The sequence below is a fragment of the Eutrema salsugineum genome, unplaced genomic scaffold (assembly GCF_000478725.1).
Source record: "Eutrema salsugineum unplaced genomic scaffold, Eutsalg1_0 scaffold_18, whole genome shotgun sequence".
NCBI lineage: Eukaryota > Viridiplantae > Streptophyta > Magnoliopsida > Brassicales > Brassicaceae > Eutrema > Eutrema salsugineum.
The window spans coordinates 721996-732658 of record NW_006256846.1 but is presented as its reverse complement, the minus strand read 5'-3'; the positions used below and the strand labels follow the sequence as shown (position 1 = coordinate 732658).

The 10663-nt window shown below is 38.9% G+C and overlaps 1 protein-coding gene across 1 annotated transcript; it reads left to right on the top strand.

The window, feature by feature from the left end:
• The first annotated feature begins 1050 nt into the window (after positions 1–1050).
• Positions 1051–2397, top strand: LOC18020379. The gene is made up of 5 exons (XM_024157334.1): positions 1051–1187; positions 1281–1407; positions 1488–1787; positions 1855–2079; positions 2155–2397. The coding sequence occupies exons 1-5, from the start codon at positions 1051–1053 to the stop codon at positions 2395–2397; spliced, it is 1032 nt and encodes a 343-aa protein (XP_024013102.1).
• Positions 2398–10663: the final 8266 nt, after the last annotated feature.

The window sequence follows — 10663 nt, the reverse complement described above, 5'->3', positions numbered from 1 at the left end:
TCTCTCTCTCTAATTGAAGTTTCTCTCTCTCTCTAAATTTCCAGTCAATCTCTTATCTTTCTCAAAATCTCTCGCCATCTTCCAATGGATGCCATGTAAGTTCTTCTTTTCCCCTTATTCTTGTTGTTAATTATTAGTTTCAAGTAAGGAATCCCAGATCCATATTATGTATTAGGTTGATAGATTTAAGGAATTTATTATGAGAGATGATTAGAAATGAAGATTGGAATTAGCTTATGGTTAGTTTATGGGTGTTAAATTTTTCTTTGTGTGGTATGACAGTATAGCGATTGTTAGTTTTATGAGATAATAATTATTTACAATTTTAAAGAATTACAAAAACAGGTTTTGAGTATTTTATTTTTAGATTTCTAAGTATTCATTCATAATTTTTTGATAATATAAAAAAAATCTTTATATAAATACAATTATTGTAAATCTTTAAAAAACGTTTTTGTAATATATAATAAACGTTTTAATAGTAGAATAATTTAAATAAATTAACAATATCTAAAAAAACTATTTGCAATATCTGAGAAAACGTTTCTCTAAACCCTTTTTTAATATATAATAAAACGTTTTAATAGTAGAATAGTTTAAATAATTTAACAAAATCTAAAAAAGATATTTGCAATATCTAAGAAAACGTTTTTCTAGAATTATTTTAATATATAAGAAAACGTTTTAATAGTATAATAGTTTAATAAATTAACAATATCTACAAAAAATATTTGCAATATCTAAAAAACGTTTTCTTAATAATATTAAAATATTTTTTAAATGTTTGTAAACATATATATCATTAATTTGAATAGGAAAACGTTTTCTAAATAAATTAACAAAATATTATAAGATTTTGAAATAATGAAATATTTGAAAATATTGAAAACTTTAGTCAAAAGTTTTTGAAATCTAAGATTTTTTTAAAGCTTCCTAAACTTATGAAATGAAAAATTGTTTTACTTACGTTTAAATTTGTTTCAAAGAGACGAGGATGCTATTTGTTTGGACTCACAAAGACGGAGTCGGTCTCGAGATACTTTCCAAAGCATGCACACCTCAAGCACTGCAATTCCGGATTCCGAGCAATCTAGGGCCCGCAGCCACATGGAAATTGAGGACTTAGTCGATCAGCCAAACCGAAGACATTGTATCCGTCTTGACCCTATGTACGAAGACGGGACTTGGTAAGTTACATTTTGATTTTTTTTTTTATTTCAATTAATTTAGCTTATAATTTATAATTTACAATTTGTTTTTGTTTTGTTTTAATATTACAGGTTTAAGTTGTCGCATGCGATAACTAAAGCGATATTGCGGATGCTCCATAACTTGTTGGACAAACCGTATGAGAGATACTCATACATGCCGAGACACGAAAAGGATTTATGGCATCGTACTTTCGCGGTAAGTTGGTGTTTTTTTATTTTTATTTTAGAAAAATTTGATATTTTTAACTCTTAATATATTTTGTGTTTTTTTTGTAGCAAGAGTTCACTTGGGACCGCCACCATACAACGAATGTTCTCAACACTTTCGACAAGTATGCCGCTACCCAGTACTCGCAGCACATGTACGAGTGGAAGCAGAAGTGGCTTCAGAAGAAACATAAGCCAAAAGATCTTGAAGACGATGTTTGGAAAGGATTTTGCGAGTATTGGGATAAACCAGCAACGAAGAAGCTTTCAACAACCAACTCGAAGAATCGAAGGAGTGAACGGAATGGGAAAGGGATGTACATTCACAACGGAGGTGCAAAGACTATCGAACGAGAAGCGATGGAAATGGTAAGTATATATTTTATTAGAATTTTATATATTTTCTATTGCTATATTACTTAACAAATTTTTGCAGGCAAAAAAAGCCGGTGGAATTCCTCCGGATTTTCTTGAGCTTTTGGAAATAAGACACACAAACAAAAAGACCGGTGTTATCCAAGATCCGGAGATTCGTGAGAAGATTGAAATCTGCAAAAAGAGGAAGGAGGACAAGATTGTGGAACTCTCGCAATTCAATCCCGATGGATCGATTTTTTCAAACGAGATACCCCGAGAAGAGATCAACGACGTTGTTCTCAGTGTAAGTTAAAAAAAATTTCATTAATTTTCTTTCTCTATTTCATCATCTATCTAACAATTTTATAATTTTTTTTAGGAAATTCAAAAAGTGAAGGGCAGATTTGTCGGGTTAGGCGGACTCCCGAGCCAAGAGTCTTCTTCTTCAAGTTATTATGCCCCATCTGCAAACTACAAAGCTGACATAGATAAACTATCTCTAACGATTAGAGAGCGTGATGAGGAGGTTGCAGAGCTTAAGGCCGCTAACCAGTCAACCCAACAAGAACTATCTGATCTGAAAGCCGTTTTGAAAACCGCATTACCTAATTTCTTTAAATAGTTATGTTTTAAAATTTTCAAAACTATTGCTAGTTTGTATTTTTTTAAATCAAATTTCATGTTTTTAGAATTTTTAGTTTAATTAATATTTTTAAATGTTTATTAATTGTTTAAAAATAATAAATAATAATTTTAAATAATTAATTGCGAATTATGTATATATCTGTATTTTCAAAACAATATTTATAATGGTCACAAATCCGTTGGAAAAAGTTTGGTCACAAATCCATAAGAAACGTTTCGTCGAAAATTTGTAAGAAAAACTCTATCAGAAATCCGTAAGAATATATTTCGTCGGAAATCCGTAGGAATGCATTTCGTCGGAAATCCGTAGGAATGCATTTCGTCGGAAATTCGTAGGAATGCAATTCGTCGGAAATTCATAGGAATGTATTTTGTCGGAAATTCGTAGGAAATAACCTACCTCAAGGTATCGTGGAACAGTCATCGGTTTTTCGTCGGTAAACTTTCGCCACGGGAAAACGTCAGTAGGTTGTCGGAAAAGAATTCATCGGTTTAGCGTCAGAAATATCCGACAAGATTCCAACGACTACAATCCGTCGGAATATTCCCACGACTTTCCGACGGATGCATATTTCCGACCAGCTCAACCGACGGAATTTATTTTGTGGCAAATCCGTCGGAAACGGTCATTTCTGACGGATTTCCTATGGATGTAGTCGTCAGAAATGAGCTGTTTTCTTGTAGTGCCAGTGAATGCCTCGGCTATCTCTCCTAGAGCTCCACCAAAAGTTTGCTATTACGCTTCTAAGCTTGGAGCATAAAGGTTTTGGGAGGAGGAAGCACGACATAACATAGGTTGGAATCGCTTGAGCCTGAGATTTGATAAGAATTTATTTTCCGCCTCTGGAAAGAAGTTTAGAGGACCAAGAATTAACTCGGTTTTGCAGCCTGTCTCGAGCAAATGCAAACACCTGAGCTTTAGAGCCTTGGATTTGTTCCGGGAGACCTAAGTACGTTCCCATTCCACCTTCCCGGAGAATCCCGAGGGTAGACTTGATCCCTTGTCTCGTGTCCGTAGAAATGTCAGCTCCGAACATAATGGAGGATTTAGCAAAATTAATTTGCTGTCCTGAAGCCTTGCCATAGGAGCGGATTATGTCAATAACTTCTCTACTCTGATCGATATCAGCCTTACAGAAAAATAGGCTGTCATCAGCGAAGAGAAGGTGAGATGTAGCTGGGCTCTCCCGTGCAATCTTTATACCTTGAATCCTCTCCTCCGCTTCTGCGATTGGGAGTTGATAGATCAGCACCTCAGTGCACATGATGAACAAATACGGTGAGATAGGGTCTCCTTGCCTAATTCCCCGAGAGGGTTTGATATTGCCCCTTGGTCGTCCATTTATAAGAACTCTATACTTCACCGATGTAATGCAGAACATGATCCACTGTATCCACCGAGGGTCAAATCCCATCCTAGTCATAAGCGCTTCGAGGAAAGGCCATTCCACCCTATCATAAGCCTTACTCATATCGGTTTTGATAGCCATGTATTTTTTCCAACACGCAGAGTTGGAACGGAGAGCGTGAAAGTTTTCTTGAGCAATAAGGATATTATCCGTGATCAGACGCCCAGCCACGAAGGCCGATTGAGTCTCGGATATTATTTCTGGAAGAAGTTTCTTTAAGCGTAAACTCAAGACTTTAGAGATAATCTTGTAACCCACATTGCATAAGCTTATGGGTCGGAATCCAGATATCTCTTGAGGACGATCGCCTTTGGGGATGAGACAGATATTAGTCTCGTTAAGTTGTTCTTCAAAAGTACCCGATTGCTGGAAATTATTTATCATCTGGATCAGGTCTCCTTTAACCATACCCCAGAATTTCTGGAAACAGAGTGTAGTGAAACCATCGGGGCTTGGGGCTTTCCCCAGATTCAGAGAAAAGAGAGCCCGTTTCACTTCCTCTTCAGATATATCTCGGGTCAAACTCGCATTCATCGCCGTGGTAATTTTGACGGGAATATCTTGGAGCACAGAGGAAGTGTCTCTCGGAAGCGAGGAAGAAAATAAAGACTCGAAATAGCCCACAGCTATCGACTCTATGCCCTTTTCAGAGTCTACCCATTCCCCTACGGAATTAAGGAGCCCAAGAATTTTATTCCTTGCTCTCCTCTGTTTTGTCGTAGCGTGGAAGAATTTGGTGTTTTTATCACCTTCTTTTAACCAATTAGCCCGGCTTTTCTGTTGCCAGAACAATTCTTCCTTTCGGTAGGCGTCGCACAACTGCCTTTTTAACGATAGAAGATCTTCCGGGGAGACATTGTCGTCCTCTACGGCTTTGTCAATCTCCTAAGAAGTTGCTGAATGAGCTTCTGGGAGTTTGTGATTAGACCCTTTTTCCACACCGAAATGGCTTGTCTGCATCGGCGGATACGACGGACAAAAGAATCCTGACCATGAGCTAAGGGATTACCCACCCATGTTTCACTGTCTCATCAATACCGGGCTTGCCGATCCACCGTTTATCGAACATAAAACTCCTATAGTGGCGCATTGGGACACTTCCGATATAAGCAACCATGGGTCTGTGGTCAGAGCCCCACATATTTAAATATTCCACATTGGTGTGGGAAAAGATGTTATGCCAGTCCTCATTCCCTAAGGCTCTATCCAAACGACATCTAATAACACCGTTTTTTCTTCTTCCTACCCAGGAAAATTGGTTGCCTTGGAATGGAAAGTCGATCAAACCACAATTTTGAATCATTGCTCTAAAGGGGAGGAAAGTCGCCTCAGAGCGCTTCTTGCCATCACTCTTCTCGTGGTTTCCTGTAATCTCGTTAAAATCTCCGATGATGAACCACGGTCCATCTCGGGAAATACCAATGCGGGAAAGACGTTCCCAAACGTAATTGCGGTTTCTGACAATAGGGTCGCCATAAACAAAAGACATAAAAACTCGATTTCTGTCAACAATAGTTTCAACATCAATCAAGCGATCATCCGAATATAAAAACGTAACCGGAAAGTCCTTAGAATAAAAAAGAGCAAGACCTCCACTGTTCCCTATTGGGTCGACAGTGTGGAGGTTATCAAATCCTAGAGTAACTTGCATATTCTGCATAAAATAACGAGAGTTCTTGGTTTCAGATAAAAACATAAAACCTGGGGAGTATCTAAGGCATAAATCCTCCAGTCGGCGGGAAGTAAGCTCGGCTCCTGCCCCTTGGCAGTTCCAAGGAAGGATCCTCATTCGGTCGGTTTGGGAGGAGTTCTGGAACCCTCCAAACCTTCAGACTTCTTGTTTCCCTTCGTGATTTTGGCTGCTTCCCGTCGTGAGACTCTGCTGCCATGTGCGCCGTTGTTGCTGATGCGACTCTTGGGGTCGATCCTGAGCGCTTCTTCGGAGGACTCTTGTTCTGGTAAGGCTTGAGTTTCTTCGATGCAGCAGCAGGAGCCTTGGGGCTCTTCGGGATCTTCTTCTTGGTCCCCTGTTTGTCACTCTGTCTCGGCGGAGTAGGCTTCTGGATCTTCCTGGTGTGGTGGTGATCGGGTGATCGATTCCTCTTGCTAGTTGGAGATTGGGACGAAGCCGGAGCCACAGCAGGTGGATATGTAATCGGCACCGCAATGTCTGAGATCGTGTGTTCCAAGCTCACCGTGATATCTCCAGCGGTAAGATCCTCTCCAAGCAAGTTGTCCTCCTCCATAGCTTCATCAGTCATCATCATCTTCTCACACTCATCGAGGATCCTCAAATCTTCCTCAGTAAACACAATTTCACCTTCTTCTCCATCTACACGGTTCTCCGAATCAGTGGGGACAGATTCAGTTCCACACACACTCTACACCTCATCAGTTCGCTTTTCACACTCATTGATGGGTTCCTGAATTTAGTCCTCCATTGCTGGGATAATCTCACCAAAAGGTGGAGAGTTAACAGCTCCTGAAGCAGACCCCACTTCCAAAAGTCTTGGAGAAGATTCCAGATCCCCTACGTCGCTGTTGGCATCATCTTCCTCTTCATGAACAGCTTTACCTTTTCCCTTGTCCAGCGGATCAACCACACGAGCAGCTGGTGGTGTAAGAGCAGATGGTTCACTGATACGGATACCCGGCTGGAGTCTCGGTGGTCGTGAGCTGCCCCACTGCTCAAAGCTGAAGTCATTCCTGGGTGGAGACCGGTTGCGATGATCGGTGATAGTCTTCTTCTAGCGCTGCGAGGTCTCCTGGTTTGAATCATTACTTGGGATTTCACGTCACAACTCATGACTTGTCGTAGATTCATGAGGACGGCGCTTTCTCGAGCCAGCGGATGACTGAGAGAACTGCACTCGAGAACGAGGGGGATGTGAAACTCGATCACCGCTTATCCTTTTCCAGACAGAGCCTCTGCCTTTATCTTGTCGAAGGCTCTCCTCTCCAGTGTATAGACTCCTCCGCACCAGTCGTTGAGAGAGAGTGCGTGAGGGAATGGGAGCCTCCTTGTCGGGGAGAGAGTGGGAGTGAGACTGATCATCGCGGCCAGATCTGCTTGGTCTGACATCGCGTCTGGGATTAGTAACAGCAAAGTTCTCTTCGGCCTGAGGAGCTCTCCCTCGGCGGCGGTCTTTGGAGTTCGGGATATGTCGTGCTTCACTGCTTCTTCTCCGTTCCAAGACTGGAAGCGAGGGACAGGCATGGGCTTCATGAGAAATCAAGTTGCAGATGGAGCAGAAACGATAGAGTCTCTCGTATTCTAGGGTAACCGTTATCTCCTCCGACGCGTTGAACATAACTTTCTTTTTGAACTTCAACTGTCTGGTAACGTCAATCACCACCGAGACTCTTCCTTCATTGACGTCGACTTCCTTCACCAGCCCCAAAGCGTTTCCGATTCTTCGCAGAACATCTTCCACCCATAGATGGAGAGGTATACCTCCAATGGTAATCCAGAAAGTTACACAGCTCGGGAAGTCATCCCTGATATTTGGTTCCCATCTTTCCAGGGCAAATGTCCACTTGTTAAAGTGACATGGTCGCTTCTTGAGGACCTTCAAGAGATCATCTTCAGACTCGAAATCAAAGTGGAAGCGTCCATTTCCGAGGTCCACACCTCTCACTCTCCCCGCGACATCCCAGATCCCAGATCTAGGCATGAAAGCTAGGAGAGCCTCAGTGCTTCTTCCGCTGGTATGAAAGACTCTTCCAATGAGTGTGAGACGGAATCTTGCTATCAGAGCAGAAGTATCGGAAGCGGGAATGATCACTGGTTCATCCTCGTCATCGGAGCGGTTTTGACGGCGCGCGTCGTTGTTGGATGGGAGCTTCATTGTTCTGATTCCTTGGGCAAGACGGGGAAGCAAGCGAGAGCTGCAAAAAGACAGAGAAAGAGAATAACTAGAGAAAAGTTTATGGAAAGGCTAGAAGAAAGGGAAAAAAACAAGGGTAAACTGTGCCAGAATGGTCACAGTTCAAGAGATTTGGTGGGAGAACGGGGAACAAAGGGAGGAGAGGAGCCAGATCTGTCGGAAAACCAAAGGAAAGACATCCTCAAAAAGATCCGTACAGTGCGGCGCTTGAGAGAGTTTCCGTGAGATAACAGTGGTCTTGAAATCTTGAATGATATAATATTAAACATGAATGTAAAAAGGAAGTATTGAGATTGAGAATTGGTGTATTACAAATGATGAAGAGTTTTTGAAACCAAATAAAGATGAAAGCATAAATGATTGATCGTTTGATAGAAAATATGAACAATATTGAAATTAAACTATGTTTGTCGAACTGAAATTTGAGAATAGCTGAATAAACATAAATCGAGAAATAAGGAAAGTACTTGAAATGACATACATATTTAGAGAAACAAGCATTTCTTCAGAAAGAAATGGCAATGATCCATAAAAAATCGTTGAATGATCAAAGAAATGTCAAAGATATAATATTCAGCAAAAATAAACCATTTCTAAACTTTTTTTAAAATGCTTGGTGAGAAACACAAAAGCTACATATAAACAGAAACAATGGTTGAAACAATAAAGATGTTATGACGACAAAAAAATGTTTAATTGATATAATGAAGAAGAAGGAAGAGGTGATGAAGGTGTTTGAAGGTAACTTAATAGAAGAGAGAGAAAAGTTGAAGGATATAAAACGTATTGACTATGTATTTTATTATTTATGAAAAAAAGAACATGATGGTGTTTCCAAGAAAGAATAAAGGAAGATCTAAATTAGGAAAAGGAAGAAGAAAACAGGTAAAAATGGAAGAAAAAAATAAGAAAAATAAGAAAAATAAGAAGAAAAATAAAAAATTATATAATACTTGAGAAGTAGAAAAAAAATACTTCAAAAACACGTTGTTTATCAATATTATATATTATTTATGTTTAATCATTTATAATAAATATTATAAGCAAATTAAAAATATGTTTAAAACTCTCTCATTCAATTTTAGCTAATTACCATTTGTCTCTTAATAAAAAAAAAATAATTTTTAATTATTTACTAATAACCATTAAAAATCTAATCACTTACACGTTAAAAAAAAAGACATGTTTTAGAAGATTTGTCACCGCTAGACTCTTTTAGTTTAACCCTAATCGCCGATCAATCAAAATTTTTTCTTCAACCGATAGAGACTTTGGGTTGTGTTCATGGAATTATGGTTAATGAGGAAGATTAATTGTCAGCGAAGATTTCTATGACTTATCGACCGAATATCAAATCGTATATGCTCCTCAGATCTCTACTTCGTTTCTGTTTTTTTTTTTTTTTTTTTTGCAATTATGGTTTGCTTTGGATTTGAGATTCCCACAGAATAAGCTTAATACATCTCATGAATTTATCCATCTCGTTTCAATTTTGAGCTGATATCGATGCTAGAGTACTTAATCCAGTTTGAGACGTGAGATTACTTAAACCTAGATTTTGATCACAATTGCATTGCTATGTTCTACTCTTTAGTTCTTAGGATCAGATGAAAGAATGGGTGGCTCCTTAATAGAGAAAGATCCGTCTTTAACTGGGATTTGGATCAGTTTTCTTTCATCATCTGGGATATACAATTGCTTTGAGAGGATTCACAAGTCGTCACTGAATGGTATCTGAGAAATTGGTCGAGGATGTCAAGAAAGAGGAAGAGAATGTCGATGTTGAGAATTCCATGGACAAGAACAGACCCGAGCCTCTTGACTTATCTACCGAGAAAACTGAAAATGTCGATGAAAATGCTCCAAGAGATGAAGCCTCGTATTTTAGAAGACTCGTATTTTGAAATCGTATTTAGAATCACTTTGTTTTCTTAGTCTAACATCTCCTTCTTGTTTGTCGTTGTTATCTGCAGGAAGACCTCCCTGAGTTGGTACTTCAGTGAAAAAGTCAATGTCCTTCTCTCAGAGTCTGAGATTACTTTTCTCAGAGCTATGGTAGATATTGATTCTCTTTAATACACGATATCTTTTGTTAGTTGTTTAAAGCTTTCATGTTCTAAACTTTTCGATTTCTTCTCTACAGTATCAGCTTGTGACACCCACTTTTAAGGATGCAGCTTCAGTACCTACTTCCAAGTGAGTCAAAATGTTTTTTAAATTCAAATACGCAAATATACACCAACTAGATTGCTAGAAAGCTTGAAGAACAGAGAAAATGTGTTGGTTGCGAAGTTAGGGACACCAAGCAAACCTTTGAGCTGTTGGAGTCTTATAACAATGGCGGCACCATCCACGAACCCTACTATGGCTGCGTACGATAGAAAATCCACCAGAAACCCTAATTTGAATATCCCGAAGGAAGCTTGGAAGATTCCGGCAAAGAAAATTGTGGCTAGGACGAATTTCTTGTACCCCAAGGGATCTGTTTCTGGATATAAGAAGAGATACTTCAGCGACTGCCCACTGGTACGATTGCTACCTCTCTTGATGTCCCAGTGCGTATGTCAATGGTGGTACCACACTTGAAGTATATCCCTCCATATATGAGTACAATGCATGAAATATGTAGAAATCCGATTGTATCAAACACAGTTTTGGGACGTTTGCTTATCATATTATTTTAAACAAAAAATATGGTTACATTTTTAATCACTAGTTTTTATTTGTTTTGCAAAATATTGAAAGAAACACGGAATACAAACGTATCTTTTTCACGTTGGTGTTTACAATACATATAAAATAATTTGATTGAAACATCTATATATAAATGTTTGTGGTTTTATTCAAATTTGAAAAAAAGAAACATGATTTTAATAAGTACAATCATGTTTCTTTTTGCAGGAAAACTTAGAGAGGGCGTATTAAGGATGAAACTTTGCAATAGTTG

Coding starts and splice junctions, on each gene's coding strand:
- LOC18020379 (XM_024157334.1), top strand. CDS start 1,051: ATGCACACCTCAAGCACTGCAATTCCGGATTCCGAGCAATCTAGGGCC. Junction 1,188..1,280: donor ATGTACGAAGACGGGACTTG/GTAAGTTACATT, acceptor TTAATATTACAG/GTTTAAGTTGTCGCATGCGA. Junction 1,408..1,487: donor TATGGCATCGTACTTTCGCG/GTAAGTTGGTGT, acceptor TTTTTTTTGTAG/CAAGAGTTCACTTGGGACCG.